Source organism: Petromyzon marinus, chromosome 18 (assembly GCF_048934315.1).
Source record: "Petromyzon marinus isolate PM22_M1 ecotype Great Lakes invasive population chromosome 18, UKy_Petmar_22M1.pri1.0, whole genome shotgun sequence".
NCBI lineage: Eukaryota > Metazoa > Chordata > Hyperoartia > Petromyzontiformes > Petromyzontidae > Petromyzon > Petromyzon marinus.
The window spans coordinates 8,971,834-8,998,777 of NC_133684.1; the positions used below are offsets into that span (position 1 = coordinate 8,971,834).

General features: G+C 58.3%; 1 protein-coding gene across 1 annotated transcript in view; it reads left to right on the top strand.

The window, feature by feature from the left end:
- Positions 1-328: 328 nt before the first annotated feature.
- The window catches only part of LOC116943485 (uncharacterized), an 85,848-nt gene continuing 59,232 nt past the window's right edge, over positions 329-26,944 (top strand). Inside the window, exon 1 of the mRNA XM_032956314.2 lies at positions 329-1,637. Within this exon, the coding sequence (XP_032812205.2) occupies positions 1,224-1,637 (414 nt within the window). The 5' untranslated portion in view covers positions 329-1,223. The remainder of the gene's footprint in view (positions 1,638-26,944) is intronic.

The following is a 26,944-nucleotide window of genomic DNA, read 5'->3' on the forward strand; positions in this document are numbered from 1 at the left end:
GTGACGTTCACGCGACTGGCACAACGAGCAATTGACCAATTAACTAATTAACAACAACAACACGCTGCGTGGATGGGCTCGCCACCACTCATTAAACCGGAGTGTCCAGGTGTGGCCACGCCTCCCAGCCTGATCGGGAGGCGGGGAGGCTGGGGCGAGTGGGTGGGGAGCTGTGCGTGCAGTTTGGTCTGTGGTGGGGGTGCGTGCGAGAGCGAGTCGGGGGGTAGGGGGGAGGAGTAGAGGAGAGCGGAAGGGAGGAGGTAGGAGGGGGTAGAGGAGGAGGAGGGAGGAGGGGAACCAGCGAGTGAATCATCGCGGCGCACTGTGAGAGGGGAGGGGAGGGAGGACGAGAGGAGGAGACGGGGGCGAGGCGAGCGTGTTGCGAGGGGGAGAGAGAGCGCGAGGGGGAGACGCGGGGCTCTTCGCTGTGCCCGGCGCGGTGGTGAGAGCGCGCGCACGTGTCCCGCTGAACGCGCCGCGGGGACTCGAGACGTCTGGGGCAAGAGTGGGGGTGTCGTCCCCCCCCACCTCCTCGGACCCCCTCGCCATAACCCCCTCCCTCCTCCAGACAACACCACGCTGTCTGGAATGTAGGAGCTGCCGACACGAACGCGGCGCACGGAATCTCTCTCCACTCGCTCGCTCGCTCGCTCCTCGCCGCCGCCGCGACCGGCGCCTGGCGAGTCCCGGACGCGTCCCACCGAGGAATGTAGCGGGCGAAGCGCAGGGACGCGTTTCGCCGGGGCTTTCTCCCCCCCCCCACCACCACCCTTACTGCCTCCATCCATCCACGTCCAACAACGTCGTCGTCGCCCTCCTGCCGCCGTTACTACTCACGCGTTGTCTTCCCAACTCTTTAATGAAAGCACGGGAGAGCGGCGCGGGAGTGATTCTCCTGCCCTGTGTCTCCACGTAACCGCGTCGGGAAACGCAGCAACAACAACAGCAACAACAACAGCAACAACAACAACATCAGCAGCAGCAGCCAGCGACCGAACTTGTCCGTCTGCCACCGTCATCGACAACAAAGTTTGGGGTTCGCGTCCCCTTGCACGGGGCTGTCAGGGTGACCCCGTGGCGTCGCCGCCTGTAGCCCTGCACGACCACCTTCAACCACCACCACCACCACATCAACAACCTCGAACCAGCAACCGGCCCTCGTCTCGTTCCTCCACACGAACTCCGGCGCGTTTGTTGTTGTTGGGGGGGGGGGTGCAGCAGCCATGGGGGACTGCGGGGAGCCGTGGCCCCCGCTCCCCAGCCACCAGCAGCAGCCGCTGAGCCAGCCGCTGAGCCACCGGCGAGCCGCGGTGGTGGAGAGGCTCCGGCAGCGGATCGAGCAGTGCCGTCAGCACCACCTGAGCTGCGAGAGCCGCTACGAGCTGAGCTGGGCGCGACAGCGAGAGCGCGAGCGGCGTCACAGCGACGCGCTGCACGCGAGGGCCCGCAGGGGTTCGGTGCCCCAAACCAGGGCACCACCCCTAGGAGGCCCCGCCGGTGCCGGCGTCGGGACCCCGCTGCAAGGAGGAGCGGGGGCAGGGGGCCCCGGGTCGGGCACGGAGTGGAGCGGCGGTTCGGGACCAGCGGGGTCCCCCGCGTCGCTGAGCAGGAATCAACGAGCGCTAGCGCTCATCGCGGTGAGTGCGTCTCGCGAGGTCGTCAAGTTCCGGGCGGGTTTGCGTGCGGCTCGAGGTGGCTTCCCACATCGGCCAGCCGCGGTCTTCTTGGTGTTTGTGCATTTGGGGGTGCTGTTGCGCTGTGGTGGATTGTCCGACGTTTCGCGCCACAACCGTTGGGAACTCGACGCGAACTGTTCGTCTTGTGGCTTGAGCGCAAGGGTTGAATTGCGCGACAACTTAGGCGGTTTCAGCCGTCTCCTCCACTCGCAGCGCCGCACGTGAGAGGCAAAGGGTTGGTGGGTCACGCAGAGATTCGTGACGCTGCTGGCTCGCGAACTTTGTCGGGAACATGACCAGTAGAGCAAGCGGGTTTGTGAACTCGTTGTCGGTGTTGTTTATACCCTCGGATGCGTCACGCGTGGTGGGTTTTCTCCAGGCTTCTCTGGATGCCTCTCGTTCAAAGCAAAACAAAACTACTTTTTTTCTTCAAACGAATGTTCCAAATGTCCCTAGGTGGCAGGACCCTCCTCTCTAGAAGTGAGCCCATGAGACTCGGCGAGCCGATCTTGCTGAATAAACACCGTGACACTTCGAGAATCATCATCATTATTTGCTGCTATTGCAAGAGGAATGATTTAATTGGCCATGGCTGTGAGTCGCACGCGATGCGGGCGGGGGGGGGGGGCGAGGTGGGGGCAGGGATGGGGGGGGGGCTGTGGGGGAGACGTTTGCTTCGCGGGGGGTCTGGAGGAGTCTACTGCTGGTGCACTACGCAAGCTGCCCTTTCCTTTCTCCTCCTCCCCACTCCACGTGTTTGCGAAAGCACGTTCGGCGCTCAGCGTGGCATTTAAAGTGAAGGGGGTGCGTGGGATGAAGGGTCGCGCGTGTGTTGGCGGTGGCGCGGATGGGGCTTGGGGAGGGGGTGGAGGAGGGTTGAGCTGAACCCGGGTCTCAGGTGAGGTCACGGCAGACGGCGGCAGGGGGGGGGGGGTGATCGTCACGCGCGAGTGGCGGGTCACGGAGCACGAGGGGAGCGCGGACACGATGATGATTGTGAATGTGATGGCGCCGGAGGGGGTGGGGGTGTTTTTACGAGAGGTGTATTCGTGTACATCGACACAAGTGATGTTAGCGAGCACCGATGGAGGCCGGCAAGGCACACGAGGGGGTTGGTGGCCAGCACCACGCCCGGCCGCCTTTGTCTCGACTAGCGCGACGGGCTAACCGTTTCGCTACCGCTCCCCACACCAACACGCACCAATATACTGTACACACGTGCACTTGTAACACACACACACACTCCCTAACAAAGACAAAGCCATAGTCCCCCCCTCCGTGTTACCTTCAACGGTAACAAGTGCTGTTAGCGAACACCTATTAAGGCCGGAGGGTGTTGTGGGTGCTTCAAAACCACGCCTGCTCGCCTTTGTCTCGCCGGCGCTGATGTTTACACACCGCACCACGGTGTCCCAATTTTTTATTAAACTATAGGGGGGGAGGGGGGGCCCAGGTCTTTCCGGTTGATATATTTATGCCACTGATGTTGGCTGTGAGCGGGAATTGATTTGTTACTCGGGTCGCCGGGTTCGGAGCGCAATTGGGCCAACCACTGCGCCACCGCTCCCACGTACACGATAACAAAGACAAAGATTCCCCCCGGATAGTAAGGGCAAGTACTGTTAGCGAGCACCTATAAAGTCCGGTGACGTCACTACGGCACGGCACACGAGGGGGTGGGTGGCCAACACCACACCCGGCCGCCTTTGTCTCCCTAGTGGCGATGTTTACACACCGCACCAGGTACAGCATTTGAGGCTGAGTCGACCTAGAGGAGGCCCAGGACCGGTTCAAATAATCGTCACCGGTGTTGACCGTGAGCAGGGATCGAACCCGGGTCGCCAGGTTCGTATTGCAGCGCGCTAACCGCTACACCCCACCGCTCCCCACTCGATAACAGACACAGTTAAATAGACGCGTAATCTAACACGCACACACATTTACAACCAGACCGGGGATTACACACCTCCCGTCTTGTAAAACAAGCGTACTGTGCTGTCTGTGCAACGCGTGCGTGTGTGTGACGCGCGTGTGTAACGTGGTTTGTGACGCGCGTGTGTAATGTGTGTGTGTAACGTGTGTGTGTGACGCGCGTGTGTAATGTGTGTGTGTAACGTGATTGTAACGTGTGTGTGAAACTTGAGTGGATTGTTTGTAATGTGGGTAGCGGTAGTGTAGCGGTTTGCGCGCTGCGCTTCAAAACCAGCCACCCGAGTTCGATTCCCGTTCACGGCCACCAACACCAAGTGACGAATATCTAAACCGGTTCTGCGCCTCCCCTAGGTGCCCTCGGCCTCAAATGAGTACAGTACTTGGGAAGACAAAGGCGGTCGGGCGTGGTGTTGGCCACCCCCACGCCCTACGTGTGCCGTGTCGTCCTTCATAGGTGTGTTGCTCGTTAACACCATTTGCCCAAAATACTGTGAAAGCTTTACCTTTTGTCTTTTGTAAGTCGTGTGTGTTGTGCAAGTCGTGTGTGTGTGTTTCTATGAGCCATACTGTTACGTACACGTGCATGACTACATACTCACGACCGTGTCATTATCAACACGGGGGGGTTGACTTAGCCCTGCTGGGGTGGGGGGGGGATGCGAACCTAAGGCCCCGAGCTCAGCGGGCAGGAGTTGCCTCCCCTCCCCCTGCTCCCTTTGTGAGCCCTCGCCACAGGAGGGAGAGGGGGGGGGCGTTAACTCGACTCGCTCTCCCCCACACCCAGCTCGCCAGAGACGGGGGCTGAACCACGCACATTCACCAAACCAACTCGCACTGACCAGCGTGGTGAAGTATGGTCAACCTCCCCCCCAACCTCCTCCCAGTGACAGATAGACCTAACCACTGACACCCCCCCCCACCCCCAAGTAATCAGCAGCTCTAGAGCTCTAGAGCTGCTGATTATTGGAGCAGTGCGTGTGAGATGATGGGCCACTTAATTGTAAGATGGTTAGTCACTTTTGTGAAGTGGTGGGTCATTTCAACATGAGATGGGTCAGTCTATAGTTTATGGACTAGTGTAGTGCCATTGACTTGATATTTTGGTGGTAAAAAATGTGACCTTTTCGTGATGTGAGATGATGGGGCATTAAGATTATTGGGCCGCTGAGAGATGATTGGCCACTGAGGTTAGGGGCCATTTAGATGACATCGTGAGAATATGGGCACTGTGCGATGATGGGCCACTGAGATGATTGTCTATCTGTTGTGAGCTTAGAGGCCACTAATGGGAGGCTGTTAGACCGTGTAAGATGATGTGATCATTTTTTTATCTTTTCGAGGTGAGACTATGGGCCACTGCGTGAGAACGGTGGCTGCAGCATGGCCACAGTGAGCCCACACACATGGAGAGGTCACTTTGATATGTTGTAAATATTCCCCTCGCTCACCTTCAGTGCGGCAACATTTACATATGGAGACAATTCCTGCCGACTGAAGCAGAAAACACGATGTGATTGGAAAAAAAAAATCCCATTAGCTCCACGGTGTGGAGGGGATGTGTGCTGGCTCGGGATGTGCTGAGAGGTCATTTATAAGCCAAGGTTTGTCATGTCTAGAGAGGACACGAGACGGTCATCATAATTTTAGACCAGACGTCTCTCTCTATCTTCCCAGGGAGACCTTAAGCATGCAGAAGCTTGTGTGTCGTGACGTAGCTGTAAGGTGTGCAGGCGGTTTGACTGCACCAAGGCTCGTAGGCCGAAAGGAGCCCAGGCTCCGGGCTATGAAGATAGCCATGGGCAGAATTTTACAGGGAAATGGGCCCCATTTTAATTGTTTACACCGGGTACCCATGCCAACCGCACCACGGCACTGGGCGCAGGGGTTGGAGTTCAAGTGCAGCGAGAGTCATCGTGCGACTGCCTGTGAGCCACCGCGTGACACCACCAGTGACCTCCTCCTCCTACCCCCGCCCGCCTGCCTCCCCATCGCCTCCCACCCCGCTCCCCTCGTGTCGCCTGCATCCTGTGGCGGTTGCCCCGTGGTGCGGTGGAGCGAGTGCCGACTTCCTGGCCGGGCCGAGCGGTGTCCAGTTGTCGAGCGCCGCGCTCTGCAGACGGGCGCCGCCGGCCTCTAGCGCCGGGGACGTTGAGCCGCCTCCGCCCCCGCGTCGCCTCGTCCCGTCCGCGCACCGAGGCCTGCGCTTCTCCACCGCCCAATTTGTCGCATGGAAAGTGCGCCGCGGGCGTCGTGTCGCCGGCGTCAACTGCTGCGCCCCCGACGTTTCCCACGGGAGCCGGGGTCGGTGAGCCCCCCACCCCCCTCTCTCTCTCTCTCTCTCCCCTGCCTACCCGAGCGGTCCCCAACAAGACTTCCAAGACGCCCGTGGACGGGCCAACAACTTTTTTTTTATGGACGCCGCACGAGCGCCACGCAACAGTGACGCGAACGTCGACCGAGCGGCGACCGAGCGGCGACCGAGCGGCGACGGGGGCAGGGAGCGGCTGAGCGCAGCACGAGCATTGGAAACGTGCTGAGATGGTTGCCCGGTGGATATCGGGCCCCCCCCCTCTGGCTTAGCCAATCGGTGCGACTGCGATACTCAGAGTCCACGGATCCACGTCGCTTGCAAGGCTGTTTTGATAGCGGTCGGTCTCGTGGCCACGGGCCCGTGCATGAGATGAAGTCCACGGGCCACGTGGATTAAAGTTGGGCCACGTTTCCTGGCCCTCGAGACGTAGCTTCTCCACAGCCGCTCGAGAGGGGAGGGTTGGCTGGCCTGGCTGGCAGTTCTGGGGCGATGGAGCGTCATTGCAAATGAGTTGTATTGCAGTGCGGTGGAGTTACTCTGTGTTGGAGGCTTTAATGAGTGTGCAAACAGAGGATGTGTGTGTGTGAGAGAGCGTCCGGTACAGGTGAAAAAATAAACACGATGCCCAAGCTCGGAGCAATTACCACAAGCAAAGCGAGCGGTGGCGGCGATGCTGTGCGTGCTTGCTGTGCGTGTGTGCGTGCTGTGTGTGTGCTTGCTGTGTGTGTGTGCGCGTGCTGTGTGTGTGTGCTTGCTGTGGTAGCGTAGCAGTTGGCGTGCTGCACTATGAACCCGGAGACCCGAGTTCAATTCCCGTTGGCGGCCAACACCAGTGACGATTATTTTAGCCGGGCCTGGGCCTCCCCTAGGTCGACCCGGCCTCAAATGAGTAACTGGTGCAGTGTGCAAACGTCACCACTCGCAAGACAAAGGCGGCCAAGCGTCGTGTTGACCACCATCCACCTCCTGTGTGTGGTTACCACCAGGCCTCTGCCACAAACGAATGATGTTTATTTGTGTGTGAAGGAGGCAAATCTGAACAAGCTGCTACAAGCGATAAACCAGGTCTGGCCGGTCAGATTTATTTATGACGCCCGTTCATCCAGGAGAGCGACGCCGAGCCTCGCGACTCCCTTTCAGGCGGGGTTGCCAATCCTTCTCGCTGTGGGATGATTACCGCGTCGATTATAACACTAGTCATTAGCGGCTGCGGACGAGGTATGCATGCGGTTGTGGCCACGCATGCGAGGTTGTGGGTGGCCACCCAGGGCGAGGTTGTGGGTGGCCACCCAGGGCGAGGTTGTGGGTGGCCACGCATGCGAGGTTGTGGCCACCCAGGGCGAGGTTGTGGGTGGCCACGCATGCGAGGTTGTGGGTGGCCACCCAGGGCGAGGTTGTGGGTGGCCACCCAGGGCGAGGTTGTGGGTGGCCACCCAGGGCGAGATTGTGGGTGGCCACCCAGGGCGAGGTTGTGGCCGCCCATGGCGAGGTTGTGGCCACCCAGGGCGAGGTTGTGGGTGGCCACCCAGGGCGAGGTTGTGGGTGGCCACCCAGGGCGAGGTTGTGGGTGGCCACCCAGGGCGAGGTTGTGGGTGGCCACCCAGGGCGAGGTTGTGGTCGCCCAGGGCGAGGTTGTGGCCGCCCAGGGCGAGGTTGTGGTCGCCCAGGGCGAGGTTGTGGGTGGCCACGCATGCGAGGTTGTGGGTGGCCACCCAGGGCGAGGTTGTGGCCGTGCAGGGGGATGTGGTGGCCAGACATGCGAGTTTGTGGCCACACATGTGATGTGGTGGTCAAACCGGAGGCACGAGGCTGCAGGTCATTCGAGGCGAGGTTGTGGCCAGACAGAACGCTATTGTGGCCGTCCACAGGCAATGTTGTGGCCGACCGGTGAGGATTTTATACCGCAACGGCTTCCAGGTAGCGCTGAGTCAGCACTGTGAGTCCCTGACCGAGGCATTAGAGCCCCGAGTCGTCTGGTAGAGGCGGCTGTATTTACAGTGGAACGGCGGCGCTTGAAGGCAAGTTGTTGGTTAGCTTGAGCTTCCTCACGTTCCACTGTCCGTGTGACCCGGCCTGGCAGGTCGCCGTCGGGCTACTCATAACCCAAGATCCGAGCTTACAAATGCCTCGCTTAGGGGCCGTCCATAAATGACGTCACGCACCTGGGGGGAGGGGGGGTCAGAAATTTGTGACGATGTGTGACGAGGGGGGGGGTGAGAAATGTGACGTCACATCAAAATGCGCAACCAACTTTAAATAATTATAGACAACGCGTTCTACTTAATTAAATGGACTTTTTAATAAATGTTTCTCCTACAACATCAGAGTGCAGCGCCACATTAAATACGCACTACAATGGCAATAGTTTAAAGCGATTTGAAACATGTTTTATTTTCAAAATGGAAATATGGTTTTGGGAGGGGGGGGTGCAGAGCTTTGTGACGTCATTTAAGGGGGGGCTGACTTTTTGTGACGCCGTGTGACGAGGGGGTTGGGTCCATAATCCCGTGACGTCATTTATGGACGGCCCCCTTGGATAACTTCACCGAGCTTCCTGGCGGCTCGCCGAGTTGACGAGTACCCCGTCTGAGCTTACCAACTTTCTTCGCCCGACGTTTTTCCTGCCAAAACACGGCCCGAGTCTACAAAATAAAAGGCGCCCCCTCCCCCCCCCCCCGTGCTCTCCTTGAGGCGCTTGCACCTCGACAATAGCGGACAAACTCCCCCGAGGGGGATTGTTGATGACTCCGCCGTCCGAGCTCACGGCGATGGGGGCGGCTCGCTGTGGCGACCCCCCCCCCCCCCCCGCCGGTGGTCGAGCGCGCGAGCGCTGTCGGGTCGGCTCGCTCGTGCACCCAGCCTGGCACAGGCGCCTTTGTGACGTCACCGCAAGCTGACGGACGGCGGCGGCTGCTGCTGTTGTGAGGCTGTGAATGCGCCGCTGCCACGTTGCGGAGTACGTGGCAGCGGATGTGTGCATGCTCCAGTGTTGACAGGGTGCGTCGGTGTGCGTGTGAGAGTGTGTGAGAGTGTGAGAATGAGTGTGTCTGAGAGTGAGTGAGAGTGTGTGAGAATGAGTGAGAGTGCGTGTGAGCTTGAGTGAGAGTGTGTGTGAGTGAGAATGAGTGAGTGTCTGAGAGTGAGTGAGAGTGCGTGTGAGCTTGAGTGAGAGTGCGTGTGTGAGAATGTGTGAGTGTGTGAGAGTGAGTGCGTGTGTGAGAGTGAGTGCGTGTGTGTGAGTGAGTGCGTGTGTGTGAGTGTGTGAGAATGAGTGCGTGTGTGTGAGTGTGTGAGAGTGCGTGTGTGAGTGCGTGAGAATGAGTGAGAGTGCGTGTGTGTGTGAGAATGAGTGAGAGTGCGTGTGTGTGTGAGCTTGAGTGAGTGTGTGAGAATGAGTGAGTGTGTGTGAGTGCGTGAGAATGAGTGAGAGTGCGTGTGTGAGTGCGTGAGAATGAGTGAGAGTGCGTGTGTGAGTGTGTGTGTGTGAGAATGAGTGAGAGTGTGTGCTCGCTAACAGCACTTGCCCCTACAGTCTGTTAAGGCTATACGGGGGATCTTTGTCTTTATCTTTGTGTGTGTGTGTGAGAATGAGTGAATGAGTGTGTGACTGTCACGATGATTTCGCGTCCATTACAATTGTCTTTACTGTTAAACTGTAACCGTGAGGCTGGGTCGGTGTCGAACCGGTGCGCGTGTGTGTGGGGAGCGGTGGTGCAGCGGTTAGCGCTACGCTGCGCTACTAACCCGGCGACACGGGTTCGATTCCGGCTCACGGCCAACACCAGTGACGATTATCTGAACCGGTCCCGGGCCTCCCCTAGGTCGACTCGGCCTCAAATGAGTACCTGGTGCGGTGTGTAAACATCGCCACTAGAGAGACAAAGGCGGTCGGGCGTGGTGCTGACCACCCACCCCCTCGTGTAACGTTCCGGCCTTCATAGGTGCTCGCTAACAGCACTTGCCCCTATAGTATGTTAAGTCTATACGGGGGATATTTGTCTTTGTCTTCGTATGGAGAGCGGTGGTGTAGCGGTTAGCGCGCTGCGCTACGAACCCGGCGGGCCCGAGTTCGATTCCCGTTCACGGCCAACACCCAGTGATGAAAATCTGAACCGGGACTCGGCCTCAAATGAGTACCTGGTGCGGTGTGTAAAAGTCGCCACTCGGGAGACAAAGGCGGTCGGGCGTGGTGCTGACCACCCTCCACCTCGTGTGCCGTGCCGGCCTTAACGGGCGCTGCTCGCTCGCAGCACTTGCCCCAGCAGTGTGTGAAGGCTACCCGGGGGATCTGTGTCTTGTGCGATCTTGTGAGCGAGCGGGCCTCGTGTCTGCGAGCGTGGGAACCGCACGGCTCGCCGAGCCCCGAGGCTCCACCTCGCATGCCTCGCGGCGCAGCGCTCGGGACAGAGAGGCACGGGGAGGGGAGAGGGAGGAGAGAGAGAGGGATAGAGGGAGGGGAGAGAAATGAGGGAGGGGGGGAGAACGAGAAGCAGGCAGGGGAGAGAGAGAGAGAGGAAGGGGAGGGAGGGGAGGCGAGAGAGGGGAGGGAAAGAGAGGGGTGGGTGGGTGGTTGCCGTGACTCAATGAGTTCCCACGCTTCTGCCGATCTCTGGCCTCGCTCGAGCGGAGTTAGCGAGGAGGAGCCGTTGCTGTTGTGCGCGCGTACAAACACAGGCCCACGTGCTCTGACATCGCACGGCGGCCGGGATGTATTGAGCGACGAGTCGATGTGTCCTCCGTGTTTTTAAACCGCCCTAGGGGCAGCTCTCGCGGAATTTCCAGTGGCGGAAATTCCACATGCCCACGACGAGCTTCGGGATAGAGAAGCCTCGTTTCGGGTCAACGGTCCCTGACGTCACGCAGTAGCAGCAGTAGAGGCTTGGGGGTCCTCATTTTACGGGTCGCTGGTAGACTGGAGTAGGTGGCACGTGACCAGTAAAACAAAGACCATAGCGAGAGAGGTTTACTGGATGTGGTGTGCCGGTGCGGAAATATTCCCGGGGTCGCCGACGACGTGCTCGAAGTGATGCCGTGCACAGAAGCGGTCTCTTTTGATGTCCATATATGTGGTTAACCTTTTATCAGGGGGGGGGGCACAAGACATTGTGGCCCCCACAAATGAGATCCTTGACTGGCCGTGAGTTCCCCGGGAGAGCGAGCGAGAGAGGCGACGTCACCCCCCCCCCCCCAGCCGGATCCTCTGAGGCCGTGGCGACCTTTGCTCCCGTGCTGTCATTTTGATTTTCACGAACCTCGAGCCGCCGTCATGCCCGGTCCTGGCCCCCCGCGCCGCCGACGTCGTCGGGTTCGGTCCTCGGTCTCATGCAGCGGCGGTCACAGCGACGAACAGGGGGGGGGGGGGGGCTGCATGGACGCACGCACCCACGTGTGCGTGCGTCTCTAGCAAGCGGGTGTCGGGGGCACCGTCTCGCGCCCGGCTGGCGGCCGGTGCCTACCGGCACCGTGACGATGCCCTGCCAACTGGCCGCGATGGACCAGCCCTGCAGCGTGGCCTTGTTTAATGTGGGGGCAATACAATCCTGGGGGGGGGGGGTGGCAGGGGGGCCTTGGGGTACGGAGGGAGGGGGGAGGGGGCCGCCACACGGGCAATGCTAACGATCTCGTCTGTGTGCATACCACCCGCTATGCCGTACCCGCACAGAGAGACGCGTTCACAAACAAATATTGGAAGAGAAACTGAAAAGCGTGCGAGAATGCGTCGAGAGGCGGATGCACGGGGCCTGTTGTTGAATGACGGAGAGAGAGAAGCACGTGGACTGGCGGAATCGAGGCAGGTTCGTGACCTCGTTGAAAGCGTGACGAAAACGAAGCGGACTCGGGCGAGACGCGTCTCGGCTAGAAGGCGGGGGGGGGGGGGGCGATGGCCGATGGTCAAGAATAATAATGGAGTGGCAGGCAAGGAATGGAACGAAAAAGACGCAGCGGTGACATCGGCTCGTGTGCCGGTGCTGGGTGGATTGTTCCGTCGCAGGATCGTGAACAATGTTGATGGCCTGCTCAGTCCTTCATCCAGCGGTGCATAGAGCATGACTGATGACTGTGGTGTTGGTTAATAACCCCCATCCATCGACACATTCCTAGGCCTTTGGAAGTGCGACACACCTCCTCCTCGGCCCAATCTGCTGCTCATTTTTACGGTCCAATTCCACCGCTCAAAATCCACGGATTCCCGTGTGGGCCGTTAACCCCCTGCTGGAGCCGCCCGGCTTGCTGCTGCTGCTGCTGCTGTGGTGGTGGCGGTGGCGCAGATGTGGCTCGGCGCCGTCTGTGGGCGGCTCGTCCACCGCCAGGGGCACGGTGGGAAATTTCGCTGCGTGGGGAAAAAGGTTTCCTGCGGTGAGCGGGGAAGGGGTCCCGGGACGCTGGGGCTGCCCCGGCTGCCCCGGCTGCCCCGGCTGCCCCGGCTGCCCCGGCTGCCCCGCGCGACGATCCTGGAGTGGGTGTCCGTGGCGGACGGCCGGCGTTCATCCCGTGAGCGGTGGCGGCGGTGGTGCTGTGGGTTGGTGCGGCGTGCGGTCCGCGCCAGGAGGGGGCTCAAAAGTTTCGGCTGCGTCTGTTCCCTGTCCGTGGCCCGGGAAATATTGATGCCACATCCACAAAGACAGCCTCGGGAAGAGAGATGAAGCGGAGCAGTGCGAGGGAAGTGGCAGAAAGAGAAGCGCTGTGACCTGCAAGTGTGGTTGAGTGGCTGGTTGAGTGGCTGGTTGAGTGGATGCGTTGTTTGTGACCTGGAAGTTGTGGTGTGCGGGTGCGTGTGGTGTGCGAGCGGGTGGTTGAGCGAGTCTGTGGCTATGACATGCAAGTGTGGCGAGTGGGTGGTTGAGTTGGATGCGTTGTTGTGACGAGCGGGTGAGTGTGTGGGTGGGTGAGGTGAGAATGGGTGAGTGAGCGAGTCTGTGGTTATGACCTGCAAGTGTGGTGGTTATGACCACAGCATGGTCGAGACAAAACCGTTGGTCTGGGAGACCGCGTCCTCCGGCTCTGGCTACTAGAATGGTGCAACGGCTGCAGTGCTGCCTGCAGGGGAGGAGGCTCCAGTCTACCGGCGACCCGGAACACATTTGGTGAGAGATGAAGTCATTGGGTCAGGCTCAACACGCAGTGAATAGAGCGTGGAGAAACCGAGGCCAGCCGGACCTCGTGGAGGATGGTGAGCGCTTTGAGGCAAACTCCCCAACGCAACCGGCCGACTTGGATGCAAGCAAATTCTCGCCGCTGGTTCCCGTGCGTCAGGAAGCACGGCGCAAGCTTACAGTGGCAGCGCTGGGCACGAGGAAACCAAGCAAAAGTGCAGGGCCCCAAATAGCTGAAGGGGGGGGGGCCCGGATAAATAACAAAAAAAGGGCTGCATACAATATCAACTGTTATCGGTGTGATTAACATAAAACAGCCAATTAGGTCATCTCTATCGTCTCCATCTTGTCAGAGTCCCTCTTCCCTCATCTTCATCTCTTCTCTGCGTGTCGCCTCACCACACCTCCATCTGCCCATCGACGTCTCTTCCCTTCACGAATTGAAAGCGAGGGACCACGCACTTTGCCCCTCGGCGCCCTAAAAAAAAAACTGGTCCCCATCGCCTCTGCCATCGACCTCGGCACACAGAGGGATGGAGCGAGAGGAGAGAGAGAGAGGAGAGAGCGACATGGTGTTTGTGAGTGGGCTGGCGGCTGCAGCTGGGAGCGATGTTGTGAGGTGGGCACTCGGCTGGAATGTTCGTCCCTGGAGACAAAGAGAGAATTGAGTGCAGAAGCCTCCTCCGCTGTCGCTCCTCTCACTGCCGTTCGCCGCTCTCCCTTCCCACAGTCGGGAGCTGGCGGAGGTTGGGGGGGGGGGGGTAAGTGAGGTTGGGGGATGGGAGGGGGGAGGCAGGGCCGTGAGAGAAGTTTCACTCTCAGGTTACGTGTACTATTTTGAGAGTTATCTTGGCTCCGCAGCGGTAGCGCGGAGGGTTTAATTTTTATTTAATCCGCATCTCTCTGCGCTCTCCGCGATCCGTGCGGGTGATGAATTATTTCTTTCCTCTTCGTCCGGCGGCAAAAAATGCCGAGGAGGACGCCCGGCCGGGGAGATGGAGTGGCGTGAATGACTCCGTGTCGTCTGAGCGCGCTCGGTGGATCGTTCGCAGGATTGCGGAGGACGGTGACAACTTTGGGTGAAACAGTGGGGACAGACCATGACTGATGATGATGATGACTACCAATGCTGATTGCAGGTAATCGTCAGCCAAAATTGACGATCTACTGCTAGATGAAGGCATCGGCATCGCCACGTGTCGGCGGCGATGGCTGGGCGATGTCCTCTCTCGATCTCCACCCGCGGACGTCCTCTCCGGCAGATGACCTCCGGTGGTCCGTGACTGCCCTTCCAGCGCCGTCTCCTGCCCCGAGCCTCACTTCGTTGACTTAGCGGTCACTGCAGAGCAGTCGAGGGAGCAGGTCCGTGACATCCGGACAGAAGAGTGGCAGCCGAGGGTTGGGGGGGGGGTACGAGTGGTTGCGAGCTCACAGATAGCATCTCCAGTGCATCCGCTCCGGGTTTCTGGAATAGGGAACCGCTGTACGCGTCGTTTCCACATTCCGTGGATCACAACGCTTACGGATTTTGAGTGCTGATGCGCGGGGTGTCTGTGCGAGTCCGTGGATCTTTACACGAGGCACCGGGCGCCGTGTCCCCCTGACCCTGACCCCTCCCTCCGCTGCGACGGCTGCGGCACCGCCACCGCCGCTGGGAGGAGGGGATCCCCCCGCCGGTCAGCTGAGCGGGGACGCAGGCCCCCCCCCCTCCCCCGAGCCGCTCGCCCCCCAGCCCCCACCTCACGGACCCCCACGGCCCCCTCCTCCCGCCCATCAGGACGTGGGCCGTGGCGCGGGGCCACGCGTGGAACAGAGCGGAAAGCGAGCGGCTCGAAGCCAAAACGAAGCTGAATGGTGCAGCCTGTGAGCGGCTCGTGCGAGGTGCGAGGAGGCGGCGGCTGCAGCTGCTGCTGCTGCTGCTGCTGGCGGCACGACGCCGCGAGCGATGATCATCGTTAGTTTGGCTCCGGGTTGTCACCGTCTCGCCGTTCCCCGTGGTGGCGGAGAGGGGTCTACGAGCAGCCCGCAGGCCTCCGCGAGGCACCTCCGTCGTTGGGGTTTCAGTTTTCAGTTTCATTTATTAGGTATTGCCCTGTGAGCCATGCGGCTCTCGACTCGGGTGCAACCGCAACAAACAAAAACATGAACAAGAAACATCTCAAAGTGACTACGCGCAACAGAAAAATCCTGGAAAAAACAGCAAAGTCTTCCAGAAAAAACGCCGCATTTCAACGCTGTGTGCAAAAATCCCAGTGGGATGCAAGTCAAACAATAACAACCATAAGACAATTTAGAATAAAGTTATCAGGCTAACTCTGTACTACAACAAACAAATATGGCTAAACCAAAACGTTTTCAAAATCGCCAAAATAAGGCTATAAAAACAACGTAACAGTGATCATAGGAACTGTGATTCAAATTGAACAGTAAACGATCTACACACAACATGTACGACCAAACTTTGCGGCAGTAGCTGGCTGCGTGAGTCACTCCATAACAGCAGGAGTAGCAGTAGCAGTATCAACATTTTTCAATGCACCTTTACTGCAGCTCATCGTGCAGTGGGTAACCGGACTCTGCTCGCGGGGCCTGGCTCGCAGAGCGGTTCGCCGTGGGGACGCAGCAAGCGTGTTCCGCGTGCTACCGTGTCCGGTTCTGCCACGATGTTGGTGACGTCCTGGTTTGTCCCGTGAACGTCTTCCTCTTGCCCTGAAATATCTGGTCTTCCCGGATTTTTACGAGTTGGGTCAACAAAAAAATCCGCAGACTACCTGCTGGATCTCCTCTCTGGTTCAAAGAACAAATTTGACCTCAGGTCTTCACTCATTTACCAACTTCACATTCCCTATTGCCGTACAAAAACTGGAGAAAGGGCCTTTGCTATTGATGCCCCCAGAGTCTGGAATGCTATTGCCAAAAAACTGCAACTTGAATCGCTACCAATGAGATCTTCTCTCAAAACTGCTCTAGAGGAGTTGTACACCCCTAGCTGCCACTGAATTCATTGGCGTAAAATAAAATAAAATGTTTCGCTCCGGATGACGCTGCAAAGTATTATCTGTATTTTGATTTAGCGTGCTGCTCATTGAAAAATTTGATACTACAACCGATGCTTCTGTTGTTGTGGAGTAACTCATGCAGCCAGCTATGGCTCTAGGGTTTGGTGTTACATGTTATTTATGTAGTTTATTGTAAAATTTCGGTCACAGTCCTTGTGATCACTGTTACGTTGCAATTATGGCTTTATTTTTTGGTGATTTGGAAAACGTTGTTTGGTTTGGACATGTTTGTTTTGTTGTAGTACGGAGTTAGACTGATGGCCTTAATCTAAGTTTTCTTGTGGTGGTTGTTGTTTGACTTGCATCCCACTGGGATTTGTTGCACACAGCGTTGGTGTACTGTGCTTTTTTCAGGAATATTTTTGCTGTTTTTTTCCCCATGGATTTTCTGTTTTCACAGTCAACACATAGTCACTTTAAGATGTTTTTCTTGTTCGCGTTTTAGTTTTTTTGTTTGTTGTGGTTGCACCCGATTCAAGAGCCGCATGGCTCACAGGGCTATACCAAAATGAACTGAACTGAACAATGAAGATGAAAATGATAATAGTACGTTCACACTTGCTTCTTCCCTCTTTCGATACGGTGAGGTCGTCTTCAGCGGTCGAGGGGAAGAGAAGACCTAACGGCAGATGGTGGGAGACCGTCAGGGCAGATCGTGGTGTTGCCGGGCGGAACCGGGCGGCGCGGGCGCCGTCTTCCTCGGCGGCACGAGCGAGGTCCCCCGCATCTCCGTAGCCTCTGGGCGCGTGCGGGGTGGGGGGGCAGCCCAGCTGGTTTGGTTGGGCGCCCAGCAAAACCATGCTCTGCGTTGGTGGGACGTGTGGAATGTCGCACTTCATAGCAGAACCAGCAGTGTATAGATCATGGCTGATGATGATCATGTTTGAGGCGCTTGTCCACACTCTTGCGCGTCGTCATTCTGCACTGCTGGCTATTTGGCCCGTCGTCGCGTCGCCATGACGACTGGGCCTAGCCGCCACAGAGGCCTGATGCGGCCCCACGGGTTTGCACCGTCTGCTCGTGCCCCCGGGGATCGGTTTGACCTCTGCACGGGGGAAGGGGGCGATGGGGAGAGGGGATGAGGGCACTAGCCTCCGTGACCCCGGGAAACCGTAGAATCCTACCCTGCGGGACGTCGGGGCCTAGAGGTCATGGAGCAGAGTCTGCAAGATGGCTTGGATCAGGTTTTTGGTTTGTTTACTAATGTCCACCCTTGATCCCTGTCGAGTTATGACAGGTAGATGTAGATGTCCTTTGTAGCATGGTGAGACCTCGTTGGGTTGTACAAGGGGAACAAGAACACTGAAAGTGGATTTCATAGAACTACTGCTGAGATCCCTTCAAGCAAGCTGTGATCCTCATAGCAGGGGGCAGCATTCTACCACTCCCGCTGCCACAGAGAGATCTGTACTTTGCGTTATGGTCAAACCCATATATATCAATGCTGATCGCCAACGAAAGTGCAGAGCTAAACTTAGCGACAGCGTTTTTTTCCGCCGTCGTTACTGAGCGAGCTGAGACCATTTGGCTCGCGACATTTGGAAGCCCGGTTTAATCACGAACGGCCGAAACCTAGATTCAAAACCTCGGCAATGAAAGCCCCCGTGGATTTAAAAGAGACTCGGGGTGTGCGTGGCACGGCCCCTTCGCCTTGCTACCAGCCACGCGAACTCGCGTCGCTGTGCGGTTCAACTGCCGAGATGTTAACTACCTCGCCTGCTATGCAGGAGGTCGTGGGTTCAGTCCCGACCCTGACGCTTGTATAGTTGGAGTTTGCATGTTTTCCCCATGGTCGCTTGGATTCTTCTCCAGTTCCTCCGGTTTTTCCCTCCCCATTTACAATCGACGTCACGCGTTTTCGCGTACTTCGCTGCTATATATTACCACGCGACAAGCCGCTTCTTAGAGCTGTCATTTGTGGCCAAGTCTCTTCTGAAAAAAAAGCTACAAAGCTCAGTGGGCCTTACCTGGCACGAGAACAAACAAAAATTGTTTAGTTTTTTTGCCGAAATGCGGCTCTCGAAAGTTGCCTCCGTGAGTGCCAGCCGCGGTCTCGCGCTCGCGTGCAGACGTCGGTGCCCCTAAACCACCCCGGCAGCGCCGCGGGCGGTGAAGAGGCCGCTGCCGTTCGTTACTCGGTGGGAACTGCCGGCGAGGGCACGGCGAGGACGTCGCGGTGCCTGCACGCGACCGCACCCCGAGACGGCCGCCGCACGGACGACGCGACGGGGGGGGGGGGGGGAAGGTCTGGTCGTAGTCGCGGGCAGAGGAAACGACGAAGAGCTTGAGCCTGGACTTGAACGAGGGTAGGGATGGGTGACGGCACCGGGCGGCTGTGCGAAGGGGAGTCACATTGTAATGGTGGGGGGGGGGGCAGCAGAGGAGAATTGAGCGAAGGTTGACCGAGGAATTCCACAGAAAACCTGGACAGCGTCCGTCGTGGCACTGTACTTGTTTTTTTAATCAATTAATCCACTGCTGGATGAGAGGCTTCGTCCTTCTATTCTCCTCCATGTGAGTTGTGGTGCAGGGGGGGCGGGCGGGGGGGGGTTATTTGACCATACTTCACCATGCTGCTCAGTGCAGGCTGTTGTTGTTGTTGGAGGCAAAGAAGTGCAGCTCGATGATCGATGTTGTCCTGTCCACGGCTACAGCCGTCGCCAGTGTGCTCGGTGACGCGTGTGTAAGTTTGTCCCCCCACCCACCCACCCATCCTATTGACATCGTCGCCACCTCGTCGCTATCTTTAGTAATGAGTGCGTTTACAGTGCCTCTATTCCAGTAGCGGCCACGCACTCTGTCCGATGCTGTGTCTCGGGTTACACTTGGCTCCTCGGAGCTCCCTCTCGCATGCCCCCCCCCCTCTACTCCCACTCAGGCCGTGCCAGGCCCCCCCCCCCACCCCCTCCTCCTCTTCTCACGCCTCGGCCTCCACCGCAGATCGACTCGAGATGATGCTTCGGCAGCGCTCTGCTGTCATCCGATTTGCTCGAGGAATCGGACTCCTTTTTGCCGAGCTAATGCTGCTCTCGTCGGACGGCACGAAACTCTCCTGCGTTTGGGAGGACACAATCGCAGCTTCGCGACTCTCCTGCTCACGCGTTGCCTGCTGGACGGGAGGGTGCTCTGGCGGGGTTTGGTGATGGCGCCTGCGGGCACACCGGTGGGGGGGGGGGGGGGTTTCCCACCTTCGGAAGTTAGGATGTCGTGGTGGGGGTGGGGAGGCACAGGTAGTTTGTGACGATTCTTCATCGATCGGGTGGCACAATCGCCGCCTCCGCTCGTTGGAGCGCCGTGCTCGTGTTCGCGCTCGTCAGCGAGTGCCCCCACGGCGAGATCCCACACCCAGCACACCACACCCGGTGTGTCACTCGCTATGGCTGTGGGCCACCTACTCCCGTCGACCAGCAACTGGCAAGATATTGGGTGAGGGATGAAGCCGTGCGTGGTTGCGTGACGTCCGGCACCTCCGCAGTCTGGTCCAGAAGGTCTCCCCAATCGGTTTTCCTTCCAGCGAAGGGCAAAGGTCACTTCTCAAGGTGACGCCTGGAAACTTCCTCCCCTCCATCTGACATCCGGGCTTGATCCCTGGGCTGTATGGATTATAACTCATTCCGCTATCGAGAACTCGGTACAAATTCCCTGGCTGCTTCCCGTAGCACCCCGTCACCTCCCATCACCTCCGGTCTCCGGCCATCCTCAACCAAAACTTCACCCGGTATCCACCCGTCCACCAACGCCGCCGCCGCCGCGAGCTTTCCGTAAAAAGTGACCTCGCCTCTCGCGCCGCCGCGACCTTTGCCGTCGGTCGTCGTTTGGCCGCGTGGAGGTGCGGCGGGCGGGGGCGACCGTCGAGCGACTCGAAGCAGCGGGCGACCCCACCGCCACCGCCGTCGCGGCAACCGCATTTGATCTCGCTGCTTCGGTATCGGGTGTCGAGCTTGCGGCGGCGGCGGCGGCGGCACATACCTGCTTTACCGGGTGGGGGGGCGGTCACGCAGCGGCGCCGGCAGGAGCAGAGGCGAGCGGCGACGGCAAGCTTGTCGACCGCCGCTCTGCTCGCGATGTTGCGCCACCTGCACGCGCTCGAATAGCAACGCCACTGGCCGGCACCACGCAGAGCCGTGGCGCGTTGGTCACGGCTCGCCCAGAGCACTTGTCCTGAGAGGAGGGGGGGGCGGGGGGAGAGGCTTCTGGTATCGCTGCGAACCCGAGTCCAACTCTGGCCCGCAGCTAACGTCAGCCTGGGCGAAATATCTGAACCGGTCTCGGGCCTCTCCTAGGTCGACTCGGTCTCAAATCAGTAACCTGGTGCGGTGAATAAACATTAGCTCCTGGGAGACAAAGGCGGCTAGGTGTGGCGCTGCCCTCCCCCCCCCCCCCCCCCCTCCATGCCTACCTTAATAGATGCCCCCTAACAGCTCTTCCCCAGCAATCGTATATGCCTGTCGGGGGATATTTGTCTGAGTTTGTAGGTGTGTGAATGTGCGAATGCCAGGGTGGGTAGGTTTGAATGGGTGTGTCTGTGTGTGTGTGTATAGGTGTATGTTGTGTGAAATAGGTATGGTAGGGTGTGTGTGTGTTGGCACGTGTGTGCACAGGTGCGCGTATAGGTGTGCGCGTGTAGCTGCGTGTGTACAGTGAGGGAAAATAAGTATTTGATCCCCTGCTGATTTTGTACGTTTGCCCTCTGAAAAAGAAATGATCAGTCTATAATTTTAATGGTAGGTTTATTTGAACAGTGGGAGACAGAATAGCAAAAAAAAATCCAGAAAAACGCATGTCAAAAATGTTATAAATTGATTTGCATTTTAATGAGGGAAATAAGTATTTGACCCCCTCTCAGAAAGATTTCTGGCTCCCAGGTATCTTTTATACAGGTAACGAGCTGAGATTAGGAGCACACTCTTAAAGGGAGTGCTCCTAATCTCAGCTTGTTACCTGTATAAAAGACACCTATCCACAGAAGCAATCAATCACATTCCAAACTCTCCACCATGGCCAAGACCAAAGAGCTCTCCAAGGATGTCAGGGACCAGATTGTAGACCTACACAAGGCTGGAATGGGCTACAAGACCATTGCCAAGCAGCTTGGTGAGAAGGTGACAACAGTTGGTGCGATTATTCGCAAATGGAAGAAACGCAAAATAACTGTCAATCTCTCTCGGCCTGGGGCTCCATGCAAGATCTCACCTCGTGGAGTTGCAATGATCATGAGAAAGGTGAAGAATCAGCCCAGAACTACACGGGAGAATCTTGTCAATGATCTCAAGGCAGCTGGGACGATAGTCGCCAAGAAAACAATTGGAAACACACTACGCTGTGAAGGACTGAAATCCTGCAGTGCCCGCAAGGTCCCCCTGCTCAAGAAAGCACATATACATGCCCGTCTGAAGTTTGCCAATGAACATCTGAATGATTCAGAGGACAAATGGGTGAAAGTGTTGTGGTCAGATGAGACCAAAATGGAGCTCTTTGGCATCAACTCAACTCGCCGTGTTTGGAGGAGGAGGAATGCTGCCTATGACCCCAAGAACACCATCCCCACCATCAAACATGGAGGTGGAAACATTATGCTTTGGGGGTGTTTTTCTGCTAAGGGGACAGGACAACTTCACCGCATCAAAGAGACGATGGATGGGGGCCATGTACCGTCAAATCCTGGGTGAGAACCTCCTTCCCTCAGCCAGGGCATTGAAAATGGGTCGTGGATGGGTATTCCAGCATGACAATGACCCAAAACACACGGCCAAGGCAACAAAGGAGTGGCTCAAGAAGAAGCACATTAAGGTCCTGGAGTGGCCTAGCCAGTCTCCAGACCTTAATCCCATAGAAAATCTGTGGAGGGAGCTGAAGGTTCGAGTTGCCAAACGTCAGCCTCGAAACCTTAATGACTTGGAGAATATCTGCAAAGAGGAGTGGGACAAAATCCCTCCTGAGATGTGTGCAAACCCGGTGGCCAACTACAAGAAACGTCTGACCTCTGTGATTGCCAACAAGGGTTTTGCCACCAAGTACTAAGTCATGTTTTGCAGAGGGGTCAAATACTTATTTCCCTCATTAAAATGCAAATCAATTTATAATATTTTTGACATGCGTTTTTCCGGATTTTTTTGTCGTTATTCTGTCTCTCACTGTTCAAAAAAACCTACCATTAAAATTATAGACTGATCATTTCTTTGTCAGTGGCAAAACGTACAAAATCAGCAGGGGATCAAATACTTTTTTTCCCTCACTGTATAATGTGTGTGCACGTGTGTTGGTTTCTTTCGTGTGTGTACGGACGGCTGTTTCGTTTGCCTCTGCTGCCAGGGCGTTGAGTAACCGCGTTGCTCAGGAATCTAAACCACGTCACCGCAATCGCTTCAGCAACATCGTTCCGAGTGTACATTGCAGCTCATTAGCATATCTAGCAGTGTTGCAACGAGGCATCGACCCATTGATTCTTAAGCTCGACACGTAGAATCGCGTGCATAGGAATCAATGCATTCTGTTTTGTTGCACAATCGGCTGTGATCTATCCACTACTGGATAAAAGCCGCCCCAAGATTTCAATGTCAATCATTGCCTCGTGACCCCGGTAATCCACATCGCTCCTCCAACTGGTGACCTCTGGATTGTCACCGATGTAGGGAAGGAAGGGGTAGAGGGAGACGCGGAGGGCGAGACGGAAGGATGCGGCTCGTCCATGAAGGAAACTCTGAGCAGCCGCTCCCGCGCTGGAGCGAGCCCTCTGGCTCAGCAGAAGTCCGAGACGTGAGAAACCGCTCGCTCGACACGGGGCGGGGGGAGGTGAGCGGCGCTCTCTTTGAAACGGTAGACGCTGAAATTGGCCTAATGTGCAGGTGCAGCCAGAAGCCCCGGGGCCACGTGTACCGTGCCTGGCTCTCACGCATGCCCACGTGAAACAAAAAAACACACCACCGCAGCAGCAGCAGCAGCATTGGGCTGCCACGGCAGGGAGCCAGGAAGTCTCCTCTGGAGCTGGCGAACCGCCGCTCTTGGCGTAACCTAAATTATTGAGCGGTTTAACTTGGGTCGTGTGTAGTGGCCTGGATCACAGGGCCAGGCCGCCTGGTGGCTCGGTCCAGTGCTTCCCGAACGCCACGGTACGTGTCTCTGCGATTATCAACCGGTCCGGGTGCATGCAGTGGATTCGTACGCATGCGTAATAAAAATTGACTATGCAGATGGACCGCTCCAGGCAACGCGGGGGCGGGGGGAGGGAAGCGAGCCTCATTCAATTGCTCGCACCTGGGCCCCATGCCAACCACGCGACACCATTGCCAAGCATCGTGGGCGCATCGTGCCATCCTCGCTCGGGGGGTCTTGACGAGACATTGCGTGCAGATCTCGGAGGCGGGCGTGCGGCCGGCCCCCGGAGTTTGAGAAACGGCTAGACACTCGGACGTCGCAGCGCCCTCCCAGCTTCGAGCCGCATCGCACGCACGTGTCCGCACGCGCGCGCGCGCGCGTGCGGACACGTGCGCGACGTCGTTCGCGAGTGAGATGGACCTGCACGCCCGTCTTGTCGGGACGAGACAAAGGGAGAGGTAAAGGCCACGCCGTCGGTGTGGACGCCCGGAGGGGTGGGGGGGGGTCGGCACGGCGTAGGGGCGTGGCGACCGCCGGCCCCCCTGGGCACCGCCGGCCGCCGACAAAGAAACCCAGAAACCCAGAAACCCGTCCATGCGGTTCTCCCGGAGCGGAGTCCGGAACGCCGGCGGCACGCGGAGAGCCCCCTTGGTCGTCTGAACGGTTTCAATGACGGCAGTCGGCCTACGTAACGCTCTCTCATCCACGTGTTGCCGTCGCTGTGTCTCGGTCCATGGCTGTGAGAGGGAGACAACGCTGGGAGCTATTTCCTCTGTTATTAACATTTTCCACAATGTCACGGTTTGTGTTTTTGCGTTTTGCGTCAAACTAGGACCCATATCTCACCGATGAACATCGGGCAAGGTCACCAGCATAAGTTCAAGCAAGTCGGACTCTGGTGATGATAAGGCACTGAATGTCGAAGATGGTCAGAAGTTTTTCCTTGCATTGATCCCATCCTGCTCGTAAATGTGCACTCCCAGAATGCCGTGTGTGGCTGATGGGTTTTGTAAAAAAGCAAAAAGGCTTTTTAATGGCGAGACAAACGTAGGAAGGAGGAGGAGGTTTTCATTCGGTGATGATACCAAAGACCTCGGTATCTCGCGAGTCGCGCTGCCGTGCCGGGATCGCGTCGCCCCATCCTCGGGGCCGCGTGCCAGAGGTCGCGACCCCTCGCGCGTGTTCGGTGGTGGCGGCGGCGGTGGTGACGGCGGGGGGGGGGGGGGTCTTGTATGGGGGGGCTGGGCGTTGGGCGAGATGGCAGGGAGCTACCACCCCACACATTCGAGTGAGAACCCCGTCTCGGATGCGAATCCCTCTACTCCCGGAGCCGTGTCCGCGCGAGTCTGTGGATCTGTCCGTGAGTCTGTATCTCAAGCAAAGGACCACTGTAGTAGGCATTCCATCATGCTACTCCAGAAGTCGCTTCTATTTAATTACGAGTCCGTGTGAATCTGTTGGCCTCTAATCGAGTCCATGGATCTCTACGCGGCTACATGGGTCTCGATGAAGTTTATGGATCTCTATATGTGGCAAACCAACGGGACCCAGAGGGCGTCTACCGGGGAGATTGAGCGATGCAATCAGCACGTGGCGTGCGGCTGCGAGGTCGATCGTTACAAAGCAGATGACCCATCAGAGATGGCGACGTCTTGTGGGGGGAGTCTGTTCATGCGGCAGTGGATTGATCATGGCGGTGACGATCCTCAAACTCCCCCCCCCCCACCGCTGTAGGAAAGAAGACAAAGAGGGCTGACGGCACAGGGCCATGGGGTGCGGTGTTCCCGCCACCGCGTGATTCAGGCCGTTGGGGCCAGCAGGGCGGGCGGGCAGGCGGGATGTGATGTCACGCCGGTGATGAATATTCCCTTTGAATCGCGGCGCGAGTCGGGTACAGTGCCCGGGCTTGTGCTGCGCTCGTGCAGCAGTCGTCAAGATGCAAAGCGGCTGACCCCGATAGAGGCCGGGGGGGGGGACAGTCTGTTTAGCGGGGTTTGTTGCGTCTGGCCGGGTCAGGGGCCACGTGTCGGCCCAGCGTGCCAGCCCGCGGTCCGCGTGGGCTGTGGTTGCCACGCATGGGACCGTGGACGGCTGGGTCGAGGCACAGGCACAGCCCGATGCGTCCCCGTTATCTCCCTCCCCGCCCGCCCGCCTGCCTGCCTGCGTCTCCCACCTCCTGTTGTAACATCCTTCCGCCTGCCCTCTGCCTTCTGTCTCCGACGTTAACTCGGGCCGCCTCTTCCTGCGCGTGGTCCTGTGCCTCGCCAGCGTGGAAGACGAGCCCTGAAGCGGCTTGCCAGAGACGCTCGCTGGCGCTTCCTCGTGAGTGGAGCCCCTCCTGGCAGCAGCGGCTTGAGCAGGGCATTGCAGGGCTCCTTTAACCCTCCGTATTGGTTCCTGAACCCAGATTCCGTGACCAATGTCTAAACCCCGTCCCGCTGGCCCGAGCGATGCGCTCATCAATGCAGCAAGTACCCGCGACGTTTAAACAGCCGCCGCCCGGAGATGGAATCGAACCCCCGCTTGGCGACGGTTGGCTACGCGTGACGCAAAAGAAGTTCGGCACTAGAACCGGCGACCTGCTGGATTGCAAGTCGAGTGTGATGACCGTCGCACCACGAACTCGCTCCCTCCCGAGCGGAGTCGCCCATCGGAGTGGCTCAGCAGAGTCGCCCATCACCGCCTACTGCCTCCTCGCGGAAAGCCCCGGCGACTCGCGCCCTGCCCCCCCCCCCCCACGTGTGGCGCCTCCCCGCTCCCACCCCCCTGCAAATCACTCGCTCCATTGGGGTCACGCACAGCGGCGGCAACGTCGCCCCCCTTAGGCGATAAAACGCCTGGCAGGACCCTCCCGAGCAAGAGCGGAGACTCGGTGGGGCTCTCTGGGTGAACTCGGGTGAGCAAAGCCGCGTCCCGGATGGGAAGGGTGGGGGGGCTGTTGGCCTACACAGATGACTATGTTGATGTGGAGAAGGGGGGTGGGGGGTGACGCTTTGGAGGAGATGATTGGGAGGAATTATGGTTTGGAGAAAGAAAGATGATGATGGTGGTGGTGGTTTTGAGATAATGACGGCACGGCTGCTTCGCGAGACCGATGGTTGAGGCGACGGTCAAGTGCTGCACGGCCCGGGCCTGGGAGTGGGCCGCGCCTACTCCTTGCTCCGGACAGCCGAAGGCCCTTTTAAGCCCAAAAATCCTCAACTCGTGTTTATTTTCCTTCCTCGGCTTCGTGCGGGATTCCTGGACATTTTTTTTGGTGACTAAATAAAAACGGAGGAGCGAGGGGGGGAAAAACAGACTCCCCACCACCGAGAGATGGGGGGGTGGGGGGTGGGGGGACGGGGGGTGGGGGGGCGCCTTTGCAAGGAATTCGGGCTGAGCGAGTCCCAGACGCGCCCCTCCACCACTGCCCGGACGGTCACCGCAGTCGCGTGGCTCCGGGGCGCGCGGGGGAGCGGTGGCGCAGCGGTTAGCGCGCTGCGACGCCACGGACCCGGCGACATCTCTGAAACCGGTCCTGCGAGGCCCACCCCCTAGGTCGACTCGGCCTCAAACGAGCACCTCGTGCGGTGTGTAAAAGTATCAGCATCGGGGGTAGACGAAAGCAGCCGGCCGTGGTGCCGCGCCGCTCCTCGTGCGCCGCTCTGGCATTTACAGTATAAGGTGCTCGCTAACGGCACTTGCCCCAACAGTCTGTTGAGGCTATGGTGGGGGGGGGGGGGTCTTTGTCTGTGTTTGTGCTGGGAAGCTGGAGAGAAAGACCCTCATAGAGTGGCG